This window comes from Apodemus sylvaticus, chromosome 15 (assembly GCF_947179515.1).
Source record: "Apodemus sylvaticus chromosome 15, mApoSyl1.1, whole genome shotgun sequence".
In the NCBI taxonomy this organism is placed as follows: domain Eukaryota; kingdom Metazoa; phylum Chordata; class Mammalia; order Rodentia; family Muridae; genus Apodemus; species Apodemus sylvaticus.
In genome coordinates, this window is record NC_067486.1 from 10,816,251 (window position 1) to 10,837,219 (window position 20,969).

General features: G+C 40.3%; 2 protein-coding genes across 5 annotated transcripts in view; one reads left to right on the plus strand and one right to left on the minus strand.

Annotated features, from left to right (window-relative positions):
- Positions 1 to 1,888: 1,888 nt before the first annotated feature.
- On the plus strand, positions 1,889 to 13,813 carry Cct8 (chaperonin containing TCP1 subunit 8). Its single transcript, XM_052159069.1, has 15 exons — positions 1,889 to 2,050; positions 3,450 to 3,540; positions 4,139 to 4,218; positions 6,724 to 6,873; positions 7,822 to 8,002; positions 8,106 to 8,167; positions 9,503 to 9,640; positions 10,294 to 10,472; positions 11,437 to 11,503; positions 11,575 to 11,662; positions 11,744 to 11,859; positions 12,219 to 12,290; positions 12,373 to 12,537; positions 12,777 to 12,896; positions 13,624 to 13,813. The coding sequence occupies exons 1-15, from the start codon at positions 1,991 to 1,993 to the stop codon at positions 13,699 to 13,701; spliced, it is 1,647 nt and encodes a 548-aa protein (XP_052015029.1). The 5' UTR covers positions 1,889 to 1,990; the 3' UTR covers positions 13,702 to 13,813.
- A 724-nt stretch (positions 13,814 to 14,537) lies between these two features.
- Usp16 (ubiquitin specific peptidase 16) overlaps positions 14,538 to 20,969 on the minus strand; it is a 30,850-nt gene continuing 24,418 nt past the window's right edge. For all 4 annotated transcript variants that reach the window (XM_052159064.1, XM_052159065.1, XM_052159063.1 and 1 more), the window contains exons 14-18: positions 20,205 to 20,880; positions 18,615 to 18,709; positions 17,800 to 17,886; positions 14,831 to 14,987; positions 14,538 to 14,737 (exon numbers count right to left, since the gene is read on the minus strand). In XM_052159064.1, coding sequence (XP_052015024.1) covers positions 14,613 to 14,737; positions 14,831 to 14,987; positions 17,800 to 17,886; positions 18,615 to 18,709; positions 20,205 to 20,880 — 1,140 coding nt within the window. In that variant the 3' untranslated portion in view covers positions 14,538 to 14,612. The remainder of the gene's footprint in view (positions 14,738 to 14,830; positions 14,988 to 17,799; positions 17,887 to 18,614; positions 18,710 to 20,204; positions 20,881 to 20,969) is intronic.

Genomic DNA, 20,969 nt, shown 5'->3' on the forward strand with positions numbered 1-20,969 from the left:
TGCTTGAGCTAAGAAAACACAACCACACAATTAGTAACACAATGCAAAAACATAAAACCTGGGAACATCTTACATTATTATATACAGATGTCAAAATAAAACAAAGCAAAACCCTAGAGGGTCACTAGAATTCTCCAGCTCATGAGTTAGTTGGTGCACATGAGACAGTTTTGGTTTTCCTTTCCAGCCCTAGAGATACAACCCAGGTTTTGTTTGTTTTAGATTTATTATGTATGAGTATACACTATGGCTGTCTTCAGACACACCAGAAGAGGGCTTCAGATCCCATTACAGATGGTTATGAGCTACCATGTGGTAGTGGGAATTGAACTCTGGAACTCAGGACCCCGGGAAGAGCAGTCAGGGCACTTAATCCCTGAGCCATCATCCTCTGCCCCCCAACTAGCCTGTTTTCTTATATACTCCAAGACCACCAGTCCAGGGATAGCACTTCCCATTGATCATTAATCGAAAAAATGCCTTACAGTTGATTCTTATGAAGGCATTTTCTCAACTGAGGTTCCTTTCTCTCTGATGACTCTAACTAGTGTCAAGTTGACACTCAAAACCAGCCAGTATATACAGTTTAACCCAAATTACACAAAATCAACAAATCTTCATTTAAAAGAAATAACTGGCTATTAAAATCTAATTCCTTGATGAATGAACATATAGTAGACTTAAATGGATTTTAGTTCCTTCCATTTCCCATCTGTGCAAGGTCAGCTTTATCATAAACTTCTAATAAAAATTTGTCAGTTGTCTTGAACTCCTTTAGTGTTTCAGGATCCTTTAGTGTTTAGTGATCAAATTTTGCCAAGATTTAATTCCTCATAGTCACCTTTAACAAATCAGGTGTAATTTTAAATCCCTTTTCACTTCTCTTTTGTGTCAGATATACCCATAAATGATGTTCTCTGAGATGATGGGTTTTAGATTTCCTTAGCTAATCCATGAGACAATCTTAACCTGTCTTACTGCTCAGACCTCATGTACTGTGCAGTCATAGAATCCATATAGCGGTTTAAAATACAGAGCCCCTAAAGGACTGTTTGCTAATGTGAACTGTAGTAATCAGTTATTGTTAATATTATAAACCAAACTACTAAACATGAATATAAAAATATAACAGTGAACATCAAAGGCTAACATAATATTATTGAAAATACCTTTTTGAGGCGTGACATTGGAATTTTTTTCCAACTATTTTATATGTGGTTTAATGGAAGACAACTTGGCTCCTTGTGCTTTTCACATTCATATTGTGGAATACTGAACATCCTATAGCCCTTCAGAACTCCCCACAGGAAAAGTGGGGACACCTCTGTATTAGTATGAAAACACTTTTGTAGTAATGGACCCTGAAAGGGTGTTGGAGAGTCTCAGAGACGCCTAAACCAATATTTTGAGAACCACTGATCTTTGGCATTATCTTTCTTTCTTTTTGTTTTTTGGTTTTTCGAGACAGGGTTTCTTTGTGTAGCCCTGGCTGTCCTGGAACTAATTCTGTAGACCAGGCTGACCTTGAACTCTGAAATCCTCCTGCCTCTGCCACCCAAGTGCTGGTACTACAGGCTGTGAGAAGAAAAGGCTAACCAGTTCCGGTGCTGGAGCTGAAGGATTAAGTGCAAAAAAAAGTTAAGAAGTGGGCTGTCCGTCTCAGAAATGTCAAAAGCCAAACGTCCAGACCAGAGTTTACTCATTAACTTAGGACAAAGAACACAAATTGGGTGTGCGCGCTCAGGGTTCGGCCTGATCGTTCGATTTGATCGGGGATCATCAGATTGGGTCTGTCTGCTGGAACCTCTCTAAGGAGGGCGCTTTCGTTCTCGCGATACTTCAAACGAGATCATGAGAGAAGGGGCGGGGCGACCGGCCTTAGAGGAACGTGAGGCTGCGCAAAGGCCGGTTCCCAGCAGGCTGTGCGCGGCGCACCTTGCTTCCTCGGAGTTTTGGAGCGAGCGCGTGAGCGGCTGATTGCGAGCTAGTCATGGCGCTTCACGTCCCCAAGGCCCCGGGCTTTGCCCAGATGCTCAAGGATGGAGCAAAAGTATGTGGTTTGGAGAGATTGTGCGATGGGAGGGCGGGCCTGCGCTTGTGGCGCCCGCGGAAGGCCGGCGGGCGTGCGGCCGCGCCGCGATCCGGGAGAGAGAAGGTTCTAGAAAGGGAGCTGTGCTCTGCACGCCGGGTCGCTGAAACCCGCGGGCATTTCTGTTGTTGCCCCAGTGGCGTTGGCCGGAGAGAATAGAACAAGGCTATGGGTTTGCATGCCAGTCTGCATGCCCCCGTCTGTGGGATGGAGCCCTCGGGCCCCGCCCTTAACGGGAGCGAGCGATGCCGTTAATAAAGTTGGAATTGATAACCGGTTGGTTGTAGGGCCCGGGCTTGTAGGATGGAAGTGACAGGAGTCCGGCATAGCAACCCTTGGGCCTGCTCTTGTGTGCTTCCTTCCCAAGGATAATCATCGACCATGCAGAGACGTCCGATCCCAACTGTTTTTCTGAAACCCCACCTCTGGGAGTTCTCTGTTTCCTTTACCTTTTCTGAGTTGAGGGGACTGAGCCAAAGGCTCTTACTATCGTTTCATTCTGACTCCGGTTTCGTATCCTACAGGATAAGTGAAACTTCACCCCCGATCAGATAGTGTTATCCCTTAGGCCATAGTTTCAGGAGTGATTTTTGTTTTTTGTTTTTGTAAACAGTTGCTCTGCTTATGAAGCGATTTGTCTCGAGATGCTCACGCTGCCAGATAACTGTTTTCCATATTTCTACAACTTGTAGAAATAGATAAGCGAGTTGAATTTAAGGTCTTAAGGGAAATAGAGGATCCTTTAACAATTGAAAGAGCTAGCTTCTCCCTTGTAGTGACAACTTGGCATACTAAATGGATATCAGGATTGAATGTAAGTTAGTAAGTTCTGGAAATTATCCTGTTTCCCTTTGGAGGGGTTGTCACAGCTTCCAATTTCTGTCTTTTCCTCCTTCACTCGGATTGAGGAAATACATTTAAAGGATTTCTTTCACAGGCTAGCCTTCAGCACAGAGATACTTTATGTAAATCAGTATTGAGGGGGACTATAGTGAAGACAAATTTTAAGTACCCCCGCCCCCCCCCCCAAAAGCTAGTACTAATAGGCTGGGATTGTAGTTCAGTGGTAGATTGCTTTCTTGTGTTCAATCCCTGGGTAAAGGAGGAGGGAAGAGTGGTTAATTAGCTATGTGAGTCTAAATAATCTGCCAGTAGGAGCTGTTAATTATCCCATTTTACAGAGAAGAAAAATGACCAGGCCCAGTGGCAACTTAGGGGAAAACTGAGGCTGTTCAGACTCCCGTCTGATGAATGCCTGTGTGATCCTGGCTGTAGATTAGAAGCATAATCAACAGAGGTGTCCTGTGGTTGAGAAGTCTTAGCTTCATTATCATGTTTACGCAGACATTTTCTTTTGCAGCATTTCTCAGGATTAGAAGAGGCTGTGTACAGAAATATACAGGCTTGCAAGGAGCTTGCTCAGACTACTCGTACAGCGTATGGACCAAATGGTAATGGCCAAATTCAGGCTGTGAGAGACGTGGCATGACTGTGTTAGTTGCCTCATTTTGTCCTGCGGGTGTTAGTGTACAGAGCAGGTCATATACATTGTTTTATGGTTGGTGACACTGGTGTACTTCTAACTTTTAGTCAGAAGTTAAGCTTTCTGGGGAAAAAAAGAGAAATTAAAAATGACACTGTTACCCTATTAGATCATAGGAAAATTCAGCATGTTTGCTATTGGTGTAGTTCTTCATTGTGGAAAGGGTGAGCAGTCTGAAGAAAATAACATAGTGTAAGGAAACTCCTCCTTACCTTTGACCACCAGTTGAATTAAAGATACACACAAGGACATTAAGGATGAAACCAAGTGTGTTTCTAAGCATATTACTTTTGTATGATTAATTCCTATCTATTGTGCACGTCTTACATACTAAGCATGCAGATGTTTAGTCAGGAAAGCCCGTGGGACTGTGATGTTGAACTAATAAGACAGTATGTTCGGAGGGTTAAAAGTCAGTGTGGCTTCTTGCCCATGTTTTCCTGGGTTGTTTAGGAGAATATTTGAATAATAATGGATTCTTTTTTTTCTTTGCAACTGTTCTTGAGGAATGAATAAAATGGTCATCAATCGCCTGGAGAAGTTGTTTGTGACAAATGATGCAGCAACTATTTTAAGAGAGCTAGAAGTAAGTTTTGTTTCAAAACCATCAACAAACCCATGATTTGAACATAAGTGAAACTGTAATTTAGATGATAAAAGGCCATTTCTTTCTCAAGTTTATTGTGAAGATGTATAAGTGACCTTTCTTGGTTTACCATTTTGGCTACTCAAACTCCTTTTTCTTTTTTAAAGAATTATTTTATGTATGTGAGTACACTGAAGCTGTCTTTAGACACACCAGAAGAGGTTATCAGATTCCGTTACAGATGGTTATGAGCCACCATGTAGTTGCTGGGAATTGAACTCAGGACCTCTGGAAGAGCAGCCAGTGTTTAACCGCTGAGCAATCTTCTCTCCAGCCCCTACTCAAACTCTTAAATTGTTTATGAATGGGTTGTGGAGTATTTTTCTGATGATCAGATTTATTCTATAGGTGGCGCATGCCTATAATCCCAGTACTCTGGGAGACAGAGGCAGGCGGATTTCTGAGTTCGAGGCCAGCCTGGTCTACAGAGTGAGCTCTAGGACAGCCAGGGCTATACAGAGAAACCCTGTCTTGAAAAAACCAAATCCAAAAAACAAAAAACAACAACAAAAAAAAAACAGATTTATTCTATAGATTGATTCTACTATGAGCAGTGGCATAAAAATAGCTGATAAATATCAGTGATTTGTTTTACCTAACCGTTTGGCATTTTCCTTTCTTTCCTGAAGTTTTGTTGTCCAAGAAGATGTAGAATAGATTAAGTAGGGATAAGAGGAATGTGACACCCATTTCTGACCGTATTAGACCCTGTAGTTTAGTATTGGAAGAGAATGTAAATCTGTGTTTTAAAGAAAATGAGAAAAATTCACTTTTTTTTTTTTTTTTTTTTTTTTTGGTTTCTTGAGACAGGGTTTCTCTGTGTAGCCCTGGCTGTCCTGGAACTCACTCTGTAGACCAGGCTGGCCTCAAACTCAGAAATCTGCCTGCCTCTGCCTCCCAGGTGCTGGGATTACAGGCGTGCGCCACCATGCCCGGCATTTTTCTAACATCTTAAAGAATATGCTAAGGAAAAATTTAGCTTCACAGAATATTTGTGGAGGAATGAAATAAGGAAGACTGGAGTTGTCGAACAATGGTGGTGCACTCTTGTAATCCCAGCACTTGGGAGGCAGAGGCAGGCGGATTTCTGAGTTCGAGGCCAGCCTGGTCTACAGAGTGAGTTCTAGGATAGCCAAGGCTACACAGGGAAACCCTGTCTTGAAAAACAAAAAAGGAAGAGTGGAGTTCAGAGGACATACTGCTCTTGTTCAGGTCCAGGCACCCACATCAGGTAGTTCACAACAACGTGGAATCCTAGGTTAGAGGGACCTGCCACCCTCTCACAGCCTCGAGGCACCTGTATTCACACATAGCCACACACAGACACACAAAACTGAAAACAACCTTCAAAATATGGGGGTACTGTCAGAATAACTGCTGTGTGTTGACTGAGGGTGACTTGGTCTTTGATTTGTAGAAGTGGCCTAGGGAGACAGCTCAGCTATGTGGTTCCTGCCTGGCGAGCACAAAGACTGTCACAATATTCTGTCCCCATTACTGAAAATTTAAATTGAAGAGTGTCTAAAATTAATTCCTAAGAACTTGACAATCTTGTGACTTTTTAAAAATACTTCCAGGCTTGGGGTGTAGTTCAGCTTGTAGGTACTTGTCTAGGGTTTGATTCCCACTGCTGTGCAAACTTGTATAAAAATTGTGTCTTCTGCCTGTGGTCCCAGCACTCAGGAGCTAGAGGAGGCAAAAGGCTCAGGAGATCAAAGTCATCCTCAGCTATAGTCTGAGCTGCTGCGTGTACTACCTCAGCAAAGAGATGAAAGTCATGTGGGTTTTTTGTTGTTGTTGTTTTTTTTTTTTTTTAAACAAGAGCATATTTAGAAATATTTATGATACTGAAACTCTTGTTCTTATTTCTTGTAAAAACTTTTGTTTTTGAGACAGGGTCTCAGTGTTCCTGGATGTGATGGGCTGGCTCTGTAGACCAGGCTGGCTTGGGATTCCAGAGATTCCCTCCTGTCTCTGCCTCCCGAATGCTGGGATTAAAGGTGTGCACCAACAGGCCTGGCAAAATACTTTTTAACTGTTAAAAAGTCAATATGTGGAGAAAATTGGCAAGACTATATGAGACCTGAGGTGGGGGTGGGTGAGATGCTAGAGTTTTATGCCAGGTGGATGAGATGACAGTTGATAGGTGTGTCACCAAACCAGCTTAAGTTGCTGAGTTGAACAGGAACAGTTGCAAATACTTTATTTTCTAAGTTAGGTATAATTGTGCCACTTTTGTGGAGCTGTGTGTAATGTGTGGCTGTCAGAAAGAATGGTTCTTTGAAATGATTTCATTTATACTGGTGAGTTTGTGCTGAGAAGCCATAGTTTAACATACTTGAAACTGGAACAACTTGGTCAGGTGGCATTTACCTGCCATCAAGGAAATGAATGACTTTATGTTGCGAGTACAAGACTTTTTCACTTGATAACTCTTTATATCAGGTGCAGCATCCTGCTGCAAAGATGATTGTGATGGCCTCTCATATGCAAGAACAAGAGGTTGGCGATGGCACAAACTTTGTTCTGGTATTCGCTGGGGCTCTTTTGGAACTAGCTGAAGAACTTCTGAGGATTGGCCTGTCAGTGTCAGAGGCAAGTATTCATCTTATACTTTAATTATGTTTGACTACTTGTGTGTTTTGCTTAAAGCTTAAATTCAGGACTAGGCAGGTAACGGCACTCATGGGCAAGCACAAGGACCTGTGTTCAGATCCCAGGAACCCACATAGTGCTCAGTGGTACCTGTAATTGGAGGGGGGATGGGGCACCACTGGAGTCTGCTGACGAGATGGAGTCTGTCTAAAGGGATGTGTCAGAGGGACAGCAGGACATCTGATATCCACCTCTAGCTACTGTACATGTACATACCTGGACATTCATATAGGCATACGCTGTATGTGTATATTGTACCTATGTGTACCTATGTGTGTTTACCATTTGCAAGTAAATGAATGGTTTTAAAATAAACTTTAAATCTAGTGGTAACATTGAGTAGCTTACACTAGGCATTGGCCACATAGGCTTCATGTGAGCGTGTCCTCAGAAGACCCCTATTGCTAAGCTAAGCTTTCTTTCTTTCTTTTTTTTTTTTTTAAGATTTATTTATTACTATATGTAAGTACACTGTAGCTGTTTTCAGACACACCAGAAGAGGGCGTCAGATCTTATGACGGATGGTTGTGAGCCACCATGTGGTTGCTGGGATCTGAACTCAGGACCTTTGGAAGAGCAATCAGTGCTCTTAACCACTGAGCCATCTCTCTAGCCCCTAAGCTAAGCTTTCTTAAAAGTCATTTTGTTTCACATGAAGGTAGAGGTTTGAAATTTAAAAAAAAAAAAATTCTCATGGTCCTGTAAGTGTAAGCATTAGAATACGGGACAACGTTCGTGTGGGCATCAGAGCTGTGTAGGTTGGCTCTGCCGTGAGTTTCCACAAACACTTGTCATTATGTGTTGAAAATACCCATACGTGTTGGTTTACCAGAGTAAATCATATCAAAATTATGTCTACTAAAACAATTATTTTTCTTCACGGTTTAGGTAATATCAGGGTATGAAATAGCTTGCAAAAAAGCTCATGAGATTCTTCCTGATTTGGTGTGTTGTTCTGCAAAAAACCTCCGAGATGTTGATGAGGTGTCGTCTCTGCTCCGCACCTCGGTAATGAGTAAGCAGTACGGCAGTGAGACATTTCTGGCCAAACTTATTGCTCAGGCGTGCGGTGAGTGACAGTAGGCAGCGACAGGTAGTGCAAATGCGTAATGTAATCTCAATCGCTGAGATGGCTTCTCTGCAGTCTAAAAATACCTTCATTTTCTTGACAGTATCTATTTTTCCTGATTCTGGCAATTTCAATGTTGATAACATCAGAGTATGTAAGATTCTGGTAAGTTTCAAAAAGTATGTTACCATTATTCAAATGGGCCTTAGAAGGGGGTATTGTTTTGCAGTCCTGGGATTTTTGACCCAGAGCTTGAGTGTACAGGGACAGCCCTCAACCATGGAGGTGCATTCCCATTCCAAGAGCAGTTACTTTGCCTATTCCCCGATTCAAAATTGTTCTGCTTATGTACAGGTCTTTTGCCTGCATTTATGTCTTTGTGCCATGTTCATACAGTAGCATGGAGGCCAGGAGAGGGCATCAGATTTCCTGAACTGGAGGTACAGATGGTTTTGCATTGCCTTTTGGGTGCTGGAATCAAATCTGGTTCCTCTGGAAGAGCATCCAGTTCTTAAGCACTGAGCCATCTGTACGCCCATAGATTTGCCTTGGGTTTTATATTTAGTGCTTCTCTCTTAAAGCTATTTTATTGCTCTTTCATAATTAATTCTGATACTGCTATGAATAATGATGTAAATATCTGATATGTAACTCCCAAAAGTGATGTGACCCACAGATTGAGAACTGCTGTTGCTCCCTGTTAAAAGTATATTTTCTGGTGACATCATCTTTCCCCAATACTTAGGGGTTAGAGTAATGTAAAAGAATGGGGCCAGAGAGATGACTCACCCTTGAAATCATGTTTCTATTCTTACTGCAGTATTAGCAGTTCTCCTTGGTGCATTAGTGCCAGGTACATGGTGATCAGGTGATCATAAATGACTCGATTGCTCGCTGTCTGCCTTTGCTTTTCCCAACACACTGAGTCGCTTTTCTTCCACAGTAGTGCTTCCAGCCATGAGAAGAGTGGTTTGTTTATGCCTACCATCTGGTCATAGGAGCCTTGCTGTACAACTTTAGTTTAAAACTTAATGACAGTGTTGGTGTATTGCTAGTCTTAGTACTTTGTGGGCTCTTCCCTCGCCTCCACTTCACACCACACACACACACACACACACACATCACTAGATAGGAGATAATGGAGAGAGAGATAAATGGAAATCCTTGAATTTAAATTTCTTCTTGTTTCTATGAACATATCTACTAACCACAACCAACCTCCAGCCTCCTCTATATCGGCTCTCTAACCTTTTATTTATTTATTTTTTTTTTAAATTTTGGCTCTAGCTTTTATACACCCTCTGAAAAGTTCCCAGAATTCAAAGCATCACACAGTCGCAGAAGCAAAACCATACTTCTGCTAGAGGCAAATCAGTCAGTCAGCAACCACAAAGCAGCCGCACATCCACCCCTGGGATGAAAACAGAAGCATAGAATAGTTCTGTTACTTAAACAACCCGACATTTCCGATTTCTCACTACATTGAATTTGACTCCTCAGGGCTCTGGTGTTTATTCATCCTCAGTATTGCATGGCATGGTTTTTAAGAAGGAAACTGAAGGTGATGTGACATCTGTCAAAGATGCAAAAATAGCTGTGTACTCTTGTCCATTTGATGGCATGATAACAGAGACAAAGGTATGTGATTTGAAGATGTTTGGTTGCTTTTTCCATTAATATTTATTTAATGGGTGGCTAACCCTAACCCTAACCCTAGGGATTAAGCAAAAGGAAGATTATAGAATTGTTTGTTCAGACCATGAATATCTGCGTAATCTACCAAATACTAAACAAAATGCCTTGTGGTGGCGGTATTTTTATTCTTAATTGTAGTTCTTTGTTAATTCTCCATGCATCCCACTTTTTGTGAATGTTGACATTCTCTTATACTCTTATGAATGCTAATCAATTTGAACATGGTAAATCAGTCTTTAAAACTACATGTTTTAGATTCATCCGTAGCTAGATTCATGGGAAATAATCTTGGCAGATTCCAGTTGTTGGTTTTACAGAATTGAGGGGAGGAGAATGGTTATATAGTCCATGCTTCAGGGGAAATATGAGGAGAAAATGTTTTGGTGATGCTCGTTATATATAAATATCTGCCTGACATTTCTAAAGGAAATATGTCCCTGTCCCATTGCAAATACATTTGCTTTGAGACATGGGAGTGTAGGAACAAACTGAGGGTCTTAATTTCATACATTTTACAGTTTTATACATAAGGATCTTTTTAAAAATACATGTATTTTGCTTCATAATAAAACATGAGATTTTGGTTGTGTTTTCAGGGAACTGTGTTGATTAAGACTGCTGAGGAACTGATGAACTTCAGTAAGGGAGAAGAGAATCTGATGGATGCACAAGTGAAAGCTATTGCAGGCACTGGTGCGAATGTCATAGTAACAGGTGGCAAAGTGGCAGACATGGCTCTGCATTATGCTAACAAGTACAACATCATGTTGGTGAGGTAAGAGCTGCATTCTTGTAAACAGTACTCTAAATTGTTTTTAGTGCTTTGTATATTCAATAAACTGAGAACAATTGATAAAGGGAAAATGAAGAACAGCAAAAGGATTTATGTAGAAGGGATGAGTAAACTTTACATTTAAGCAGTTGGGGTCCAAGGAGCAGTGAATAGATGTTACTTAAGCAAGGAAGAAAAAGCATTCTGGGCAAAAGGAATAGCTCAAGAGTTAAAATGTGAACTTAATGAACTGCTTATCAGCTAGAGTATGAATCAAGAGAAATGTCTTTTCATTGAGGAAACCGTTTGGGGCACGTTTCACTATCTAGCAGCAACTCAGATAGATATAGTAATATCCCTGCTCTTCTAGTTGCACACATTTTCCTATATACTAGGTTAGAAGTCTATCAGACTACACCTTAATTTCTAGAATAATGCTGTAAATGTTTGTTTGTCTGAAACAGATTCTTGCTCTGCAGCTCTGGCTGGCCTGGGGCTCACTGTGTACATTCAGTTCTGCCTGTGTCTTTTCCCAGTGCTGAGATTAGAAAGCATGTGCTGTTGCGCTGGTTTCAGTTCTTGTATCTGTATATGCCCCATGCTTCAGATGCCATAGGCATTGCTGCCTAGTTTGTTAAATTCACAGAGTCAGTAATCAGCTTCTTGGCTTCCTAATTCATTGCAAGAAAGACATGTTCAGTTTTAATAGGGGCAAAGCAATAGTTCTTTCTGATTTTGTTTTAGAGACAGCTTTGGCTGGCCATGTAGACCAGCCTGGCCTTGAAGTCAAAGAGGGCTGCTGGTCTGTAGCTGCTGGGATTAGAGGTGTATGTCGCCTTGTCCAGTTTATTTTGCTACTTGTATTTCTCTACATTTGTATATTCAATGTATTGAGAATACATAATTGTATATTCTCTACATTTTATGTTATGACTAAATCAAATTTTTCATTTTTTTCTTTTTGAAGACTGAACTCAAAGTGGGATCTCAGACGACTCTGTAAAACAGTTGGTGCCACAGCTCTTCCAAAATTGGTATGTATTTTGGAAAACAAAAGATAGGTGAACACATTTGAATTTTTACTACAAGGATTATTTTCTTGTAGACACCTCCGGTCCTAGAAGAAATGGGACATTGTGACAGTGTTTACCTCTCAGAAGTTGGAGACACACAGGTGGTTGTTTTTAAGCATGGTATGTAGTAATGGTAAGGTGTGCTTTATACAGTTGGGGATTTGTTTTCTCCGATTTAATCCACTAATTATTTATTGGCAGAAAAAGAAGATGGTGCCATTTCTACTATAGTTCTTCGAGGTTCTACAGACAATCTGATGGATGATATAGAAAGGGCAGTAGATGATGGAGTTAATACTTTCAAAGTTCTCACAAGGGTCAGTATTTGCAATTTCAGAAATTTGTGATTTCTTGAAAACAATGCACTCAAACATGAGAACATCAAGATAGGTCTAACAACCAGTCAGTTACTACCAAAAACTGACTTCAAATGTTACCTTCAAAAACTAATTGTACAACTAAACAGTAACAAAGCTATTCCATAGCATGTACCATTGCAGAAGCACTATCAGTGCTATATTAATAGCTCCCTAGTCTCCCGTGTTTGAAAATTTGATGTAGTCACTTGATTTCACAAAGTGTATACTTAAATTTTACATAATGGTGCCTGCTGGAAAACTATTGTCTAGAGAAATAACTCCACTTTGGTGGCTTTTTCCATTTTGTCTTTGACTAGGATAAGCGTCTTGTACCTGGAGGTGGAGCTACAGAAATTGAATTGGCCAAACAAATCACATCATATGGAGAAGTACAAGTTTTTTCTATATAAATTGCATTTCTGACCATTCTTTTAAAAAAGGAAAAGTATTGACAAACACATTTTGTTTTAGACATGTCCTGGACTTGAACAGTATGCTATTAAGAAGTTTGCTGAAGCATTTGAAGCTATTCCACGGGCACTGGCAGAAAATTCAGGCGTGAAGGCCAATGAAGTTATTTCTAAACTTTATTCAGTACACCAAGAAGGAAACAAAAATGTGGGGTTGGATATTGAGGTATTTGTTAAAATTTGACTTTTTGTGAATATACACTTTAAACAGAAATGTGTGTAAAGGGGGAATTTGTGCAAAATAGCTGTTTGATTTTTACAAGTAGCTCTCATAATATCTATTTAATCTGATAGAAATTTAGTTTTATTGACAGCTTTGGAGTGGGGGTATATAAAAGTACTACTTGGGTTATCATTTAGGAGACTTAAGACATGTAAGAAATTAACTTAGTTTTGTTTTGACAGGCTGAAGTTCCTGCTGTAAAGGATATGTTAGAAGCCAGTATTTTAGATACTTATTTGGGAAAATACTGGGCTATTAAACTGGCCACTAATGCTGCAGTCACTGTGCTTAGAGTGGATCAGGTGAGTGAAAACGAGAATGTAGTCTTTACAAAGGGGTGGCACATGGGAAGCAGAGGCCAGCACAGGAGGCAAAGCAAGCAGATTTGAGTTCCAGGAGCAAAAGTGAGTTGACTTTTCAGGCTAGGGAGATGGCTCAGATGGGAGAGCTTACCTGAGAGCATGGGGACCCCAGCCACAGGCAGGGCGATGCATCTATAACCTCACCGCTTGGCCTAGAAGGGCTAGAAACAGGAAAATCCCAGGGACTCAGCACTGGACAGACGGTATAGTACAGTCTAGCTAAAATGGCAAACTTTGTCATAATTCAGCACTCAGGATTGTAGTATCTGTTTGCCCTCAAATCTGGAGATCATAGCTGCTCAAATTTAAACTTTGACAGTTATTCTAGAGAGTAAATTTAATGTGGTATGAATATAGGGTACAAAAAGCAAATGCAGATGGTAAGTAAAGCCCTGATGCTGATCATTACAATTACTGTCAGGATTCTGAGTCCCTAGTTGTTTCTGGAGGTGAGAGGGATAGGGATGTTAATTTCTCTGCTTTGAGAAAGTGTAGCTTGAGACACTAGGAATGTTCGTGGCTCATAGTTAAAATATTCCTAGTTCTTTTTACATTTGAGATGAAGACTTGATAGCCCTTACACGAGGTGTGGGGTTACATGAGGTATGTGGTTCTTATCCTCCACAGGTAGAAGTTTATTGTTCTAACATGGTTGTTTTGTTTTTAGATCATCATGGCAAAACCAGCTGGTGGGCCCAAACCTCCAAGTGGGAAGAAAGACTGGGATGACGACCAGAATGACTGAGGAACCTGTCATAGACAAGTAGAGTAGAACTTGCCCAATGTTTTTTCTTATTTTTCTTAAAAGTATTTGTGTTTGTACTCTGCTGGGTAGTACAATAAACATTTTACTGTTATGGCTGCCTGATTAATTGCTGCTTGTGTCATCCTTTTCACACACACAAGCTGTAACATGACTATTCTCATTGTATATTTGGCTTGTTTCTGAAAATAAAGTGCTATAACCACCATACCACGTATCTGGCAGTTCTACAAGGAAAAGCAATTTGAATAGTTGTAACAAGACCAAAAAAGGCTAGAAAGCCTGTTTATCTCATTTCCAAAGTTGTTCCCCCAATTCCATGGCCTTGAAAATCTTTAAGCTTAGTGACCTGATACACTGGCTTCTAAATGGATTTGTTGTGTCCTGGTTTAAGGCTTTTCAATGAATACTGACTGACTTTTTACAAAGTTTTGCGGCATAATGTCTACCTAGGTTTGCTGAGCCACAGAAGAGTTTATGTGCACTCACACTGACACCAGGATTTCAAATTGCTCCCAATCACTACTGCTAACAGTCTGAATCCCAGCACTAGAATAGTGAAACATGGTGTTGCCAGTAGGAGTACAGTAATAACTTAAAAATCTAATAAAACAAGTTTTGGGAATATCAGTTTATTGATGTGTCAAGAACTACCACCCAGTCAGATTAAGCACACAAGTTTAGTTATTCAAATCCTTCCTAATGTTGAAACTAGAAAGAATAAAAACCAGTATGCTAATATAAAAACTGCTGTAAATTATTTTGCCTGTATTTAAATAAACATGATTTTTTTCTGTCATTTACTTAAGTGAACATAATTTATAGTTTAACTTTTTATTGTTATAATAGCCAGTATAAAAGCCATAGGTGTATTTCCAGAGGAAGCACTTTTATCACAGTATTCTCTCATAAAATAGGAGATATGCTTGTGAATTTAGTACTTTAGCTACAGGCACAGCTTGCACATGTGTATCGCTGATGTGAAACCACTGCCCTTTGGTTGATTCCATTTCACAATCTGTCAGGGAATACAAAAGGAAAGAGTCATGCTTTTTTTTTTTTTAGCTTTAGCATAATATGCAAAATGTGTGAATTATCCAAGATAACTTACCTTGTGGAATGTCACCATGAAGAACAAGATCAGAGAGATGACAACTTGCAGTTCTCTCCTTTGCATAGGCAGTGTAATGCCCTGACCTCATAGTACCACTGTGTTCAACAACTCCATATAAGGAATACAATACTCTTGTACTTTCTTCAGCAACGTTCTTTAAAAAAAAAAAAAAAAGTACATAATCCAATGTTATTGCCCCATTTATACAGATGTCCTTGGTCATACCACCTGTCTGTCCTTAGCCTACAGAGATAACTTCATGGTGCAAAAGCTAGGTCATGAGCCAACATAATACGGCATAAGTACTAATAAACTCTGTCAGTTAAAGGCCTCAAGAAAATTCTAAAGTACCTTTATATCTTGGCCATCCTGGTTCTCCCACCAATATAAACCTTGTAAGGCTAACATTTAGGTTGTGCTTTAAAAAACAACAAAACAAACCTACTTGGATTTTGTCCGTTCCTACCCAGAGTGAAGGCTGCTCAAGACCCTAGGTACCACAGCTCTTTTAAAAAATGCATTTCCTCAAGCAGGGGCTGGACTCTTTGTGCTCTTGCCAAAAGTGTTACTCTTCTGGTACAATCCTTCCCAGTACTCGTGGGTGACCGCTGGGTGCCTCCATAGTCTCTGAACTTATTTACCTTGACAAGTCCTACCCTGCCCTGGAGAGCTATGTGCACTGGTGATTCCTTTTCAGACATAACAGATTGGATTTTGGAATCTTTTTTTTTTATTCGATATATTTTTTATTTACATTTCAAAAGTGGGATTTTGGAATCTTAACCTAGCCCAATCTGTACTGTTCTTTTCCTCTGTTACTTCAACTATTCTGTGCTTTCTTTTTTATAGATTTATTATTATATGTAAGTACACTGGAGTTGTCTTCAGACACACCAGAAGAGGGCGTCAGTTCCATCACAGATGGTTGTGAACCACCATGTGCTCTTTAATTTCAACTATCTTCAGCTTTAACCTCTTGGGTGTGAGGCTTATATATAAGATACCTGAATTCAATATATCTAAGCTGACCCAGTCCTTCCAGCCTGTTTCCTGTATTCCCTATCATTTTGGTTTTTTGAGACAGTTTGTGTAACCCTGGGTGTCCTGGAACTCACACTAGACCAGGCCAGTCTCAATCCCTGCAGAGTGCTAAGATTAAAGGCACCATGCCTGGCCCTATCTTTATGGCACTCCAGGCGTCTATCCGTCCAGTCACTCAAGCCTGGACCCCGAAATCAACTGCCCCGCTCAACATCCACTTAAAGGACTCTGCCTCCCTTTCCAGCACCAAACAAGTCTCTAGTTTAACTTCAAGAAAACATTTCTTCATTTCCTCTCCTGCCTACCTAGGCTTTATGCAATTGATTGATTGCCTCCTAACTGTTGTCTTCCCAGTCTCCTCAGATCCAGCTTCCACACTAAAGCAAATGATGTAGATAGCACTCGGGGGGGACTTGGTCAAACTGCTTTACCTTCTTCTGAGTCTTACAATATTTATTTATTTGTTTGTTTGTTTATTGGTGGTTTTTTGAGACAGGGTTTGTCTGTATAACCCTGGCTGTCCTGAACTCACTATGTAGACCAGGCTGGCTTCAAACAAATCTACCTGCCTCTGACTCCTAAGTGCTGGGATTAAAGACATGCACCACCACCACTGCATGGCTCAAATTCATACCCAATAAGGTCAAGTTTCTTAGCATGAAACTTCTCATTCTTCTTTGACTTGAAATCCCTATGTTTTGTTCTGTGAGTTATAAAACTATTGCTAGTCTCTTTGGCAAATACTACCCTATTTCATACCATTATGTTCTAGTACCTGCTATTGTTCTTAAAACTGGATTCATAGTTTTCCCTTTGAGTACTAGCTTAGGCATACTCCACTTTATATGGTCTTCTAAAACACCAACGTGCTGGACTTTACAGACTCTGTTCCATGTATCTTACCAACATTAACTTATGTTAAACTGAGACTAACTAGTAATATATCTGCTCTTGCTTTGTGTGTGTGTGTGTGTCCTCAATTATCAAGACAAGGTCTGCCATATAAGAAGTCAAAATAAGTCTGTATGGTGGTTTGAATGGGAATGTCCCTTGTAAGCGCATGTGTTCAAATATTTGGTTCCCAGTAGGTGAACTTTGGGAAGGATTAGAATGTGTGGCCTTCTTGAAAGTGTGTTACTGGGATTGGCTTTGAGGTTTCAAAAGTCCACTTCATTCCCAGTTACTTCTGCCTTCCTCACAGTTGTCTCAAGCTGTGAGTTCTCAGCCACGCCTGCCTGCTACATCCCTAACCATGATGGTCAGAAACTCTAACCTGAAACAAATAAACACTTTTTTTTAATATTTTGACTTGGTCATGGTGTCTTATATCAATTGGAAAGTCACTAAGAAAATCTGAAATAACCCAATCTTCAAAATAATTTATCACAGATCTTGAGATTATAATAGTGTGATGGTTTATATCTACTCAGCCTAGGAAGTGGCACTATTAAGAGGGTGTGGCCTTGCTGGAGTAGGTGTGTCACTGTAGGTGTGGGCTTTAAGATCCTCATCCTAGCTGCCTGGAAGCTGTCTTCCACTAGCAGCCTTTAAATGAAGATGTAGACCTCTCAGCTCCTCCTGCACCACGCCTGCCTGGATGCTACCATGGTGAAAATGGACCAAACCTCTGAGCCTGTAAGCCGGCTCCAATTAAATGTTGTCCTTATTATTGCTGCCTTGGTCCTGGTGTCTGTTCACCCTAACTAAGACAAAAGGTGTAATAATCAAAAGTCCTCCTCTATAAAATAATTCTAGCCAATCACTTTTATTACTGACCTGCATCCCAGCCCTTCTTCAAAAATTATACCAATTTCATATTTAATGTAAAATACTGGAAGAGTATTTGATACGTTATGATTTCTCTTAAACAATTTCCTTTAAAAAAAAAACAAAACCAAACAAACAAAAAAAACACTTTTACCCACCTTACATTTAAGGGTACAAAAAGGAGCCAAATCTAAGATTTCTGGAAACTTTATGTGTTTGTTAACTTTGCGTAGGTTAAAACCAGCCTAAAAAAAGAAAAAGGATTTCAGATTGAGTTCTTTTCCTGAAAAAACTATACAGATTGTCCCTTCTAATGCCCAAAGAATTCCCAGCACATCCATCCCCAGTCACCTTTCTACAGAGACTTCTTTTCTCATCTTGTTTCTGGTTAGTTTAGATTTTTCTTTAAGTACTACACACTACCAAAAAGTGCTCTGGTGAGATTTCCCTGATTCTACCTTGGTCACCTCAAAATACCAGATTAGGTTAGAGATTTTGAGTTCCTAAAATTCAGCAATAGCAGAATATTTTCCTTGAATCACATTTTCTAACCATGCTTACACAACTGCCAGCAAGATCCAACCAATTGGTCAATTGACCAATTCCTATAAAATCCTGGAGAATTTTAAAGTTGTAGAAATAAATCAAATCTTCCAGAAAAGATGATCCAGTCACAAAACTGAAAATCTAATATATATCTTTTTGTTAAGTCATTAAAAAATGATATACTACATAAACATTTTAGAAGTAAACTCGTATTTTTCTAATCTGAAGTTAAACTTTGAGTAAGATCCTACAAATCATAAATTCTAGAAACCAGGACTGTAAATTTCTCCACTTGGACAAACTTACATATTTCTCTTCTAAATTTCCCCCACTCTTTTGAAATTAGAATTAAGAAAAAGCAGAAACAAATTCCGAAGAGAATAAAGTGGGTGCTACATAGGTAACCAACGTGGGGTTATGAGGTTACCTGCTGAAATCTCTTTAAATGTAGAGTGAGCACAGGAGGAGCAAGGGAAACCAGCATCTGCTTCTTGGCATTGGTGTAAACACGTTTCCTTTCCCCTACAAAACATGCAGGCTGTTAGAAAAGTAGCTAAATCTCTTACACTGGGATTAACAAACTTCAGCAGAGAATGTGATAACACTTGTATTTTTATTAACCACGAGGCAAAAAATCAAGAACAATGTCTCAGTATAAATTGAAGGATACCAACAATACATGAAGAATGTAAGCAACACATTTAATTAGGGTTGCAAGTTAAGTGTTCCATGTCATCAAATCATTTATAAAAATCTATAAGAAATGTTCTTGAGGAGGTGAGGGGCATGGTCACACATGCCTGTAATCCCAGTACTTGAGAGGTAGAGGCAGAAGAATGGCAAGTTTGAGGACAGCATTTTTTAAAAAGGCTTAAAGTACAACTCACTTCCAAAATGCACAAGGTCCTAGGTTCAATTCCAGACACCAAAACATTTTATGAGAACTGTTACATCAGCAAGATGTCTGGAGGTACTTGGTATATCTCACTTCATAAGAAAATGACCATGGAGAAGTTGGAGGGTGGATTGGAGGAGCTGGCCGGAGGCGGGGAGTGTTTGCAGCCCCATGGGAGGAACGACGATGTAGGCCAACCAGACACTCCAGGCCTCCCAGAGTCTAAGCCTTTAACCAATGGGTACACATGGTTCCAGCCAAAAGAGTGGCAGAGGAATGCCTTGTTGGGCATTAGGAGGAAGAGAGGTCCTTGGTCCTCTGAAGGCTCTGTTAGAGGCCCCAGTGTGGGGAAATCCAGTTGGGGTCGTGGGAGTGGGTTGGGTGGAGGAGCATATTCTCGGATGCAGGTGGTGGAAGGATGGGTTGGGTTTTTTGGGGAGGGGGGAACCAGGAAGGGTTATAACATTTGAAATGTAAATGAATTATTCAATTAAAAAAAATGACCAAAACAAGAAGAAACACAGTTTTCTTGGCTTGCCTGCCATTGTCTGCTCTAAAATGAAATCCCTAAAAGCAACATTCTTTATGTTATTTTGTATTATTTTACGTTAAAGGAATGACTTTAGAATATTTCAACTCCAATGAAAATCTTCAACAGTCTGTGACACCCCACTCCCTTTCAACCCCATTTAGTCAAATGTAAAGAACACGGGCAAGGCAGGGGACTCGTCTTATATTATACTCTCAGTATGCCATTCCACATTTCAGGGAGACAGTAGAAAGCCTTTTGCTCTGGTGTGGCACGTAAGTGCACAGGAGGCGTCAAGACTGCCTGCCTGTGTTAGGGAGATGAGGGCTGTCACAAATGCTGACACTGTGAGGATGCAGATCAGTTATGCCAGGATGCTATGCCAGCATTCCAGAGGGAAATTTACCCAGAGACAGAGACCACGTTTTGTTCTTAGGGTACCAGTGTACTAGCCATGCTAATGCAGTTTTTTTCTTCTACTAACACAATTACAAGCAAAAGCACTAGTGATTCTCTAAACCCAGATGTGATGATAAATTCACAAAATACACATTTTAATATCAATTTTTACAACAAGAAAAATAACCAAATACCTTTTATATTTGCCTTTGGTCCGTTACACTGCCGTCTTGTGCACACTTCACAAAGCAGTTTATTCGCATCTTGAAGTTTCTCATTACGGGTGAACTGATATAAACAATGCTGGATTGAACACTCATCAGTACTAAAAGCTTCCCGGTTTGCAAGGGTACAGAAAGCAGTTTCTGGATCCTCATTCACGATCTCATACACCTTTGATGCAGAAGAATGACTGTCATTCAGAATCTCTATATTTATTTCATCAGGATGAACAGCAGCATTCAAATTAAGGTTTTTTAAACCATTGGTAATGTCTAGTTCTCCACTGGTCCTTTCTTCCAGGTAGGCACCATTTATATTTCTAGGACATTCAGTAGCAGATGTCGCAATCCCCAGATCACTCTCTGTGTTGACACTTTTCATTTCTAGGTCGTCTGGGCATGTCTGCACATCAGTTGTACTTTCCATCATGTTCTCTTGGCCATTCTGATTATCATAAATCTCTGTGTCTGTCCCCTCCTCCTGAGCAGCACGGCTGGGCTCAGGATCCGCCTCCGCCTCCGCCTCCGCCTCCGCCTCCACGGGAAGTGCTGCCTCAGCTTCTCCTTCATTCTCCTCAGCGTAGTCAGTGGTGCAGAGCTCACTGAAGTGAAGAAATCGTTCTTGAATTTTCTGTTGCCTTCGTTGGTTCTAAGTAAAAAGTATATATAAAGAGAGAGAGCAGAGACAGAGAAAGGGTGTACATACCACATCAGATTTTGTCATTTCTCAAAGAATCG

Coding starts and splice junctions, on each gene's coding strand:
- Cct8 (XM_052159069.1), top strand. CDS start 1,991: ATGGCGCTTCACGTCCCCAAGGCCCCGGGCTTTGCCCAGATGCTCAAG. Junction 8,003..8,105: donor ACTTATTGCTCAGGCGTGCG/GTGAGTGACAGT, acceptor TTTTCTTGACAG/TATCTATTTTTCCTGATTCT. Junction 11,860..12,218: donor CTTTCAAAGTTCTCACAAGG/GTCAGTATTTGC, acceptor GTCTTTGACTAG/GATAAGCGTCTTGTACCTGG.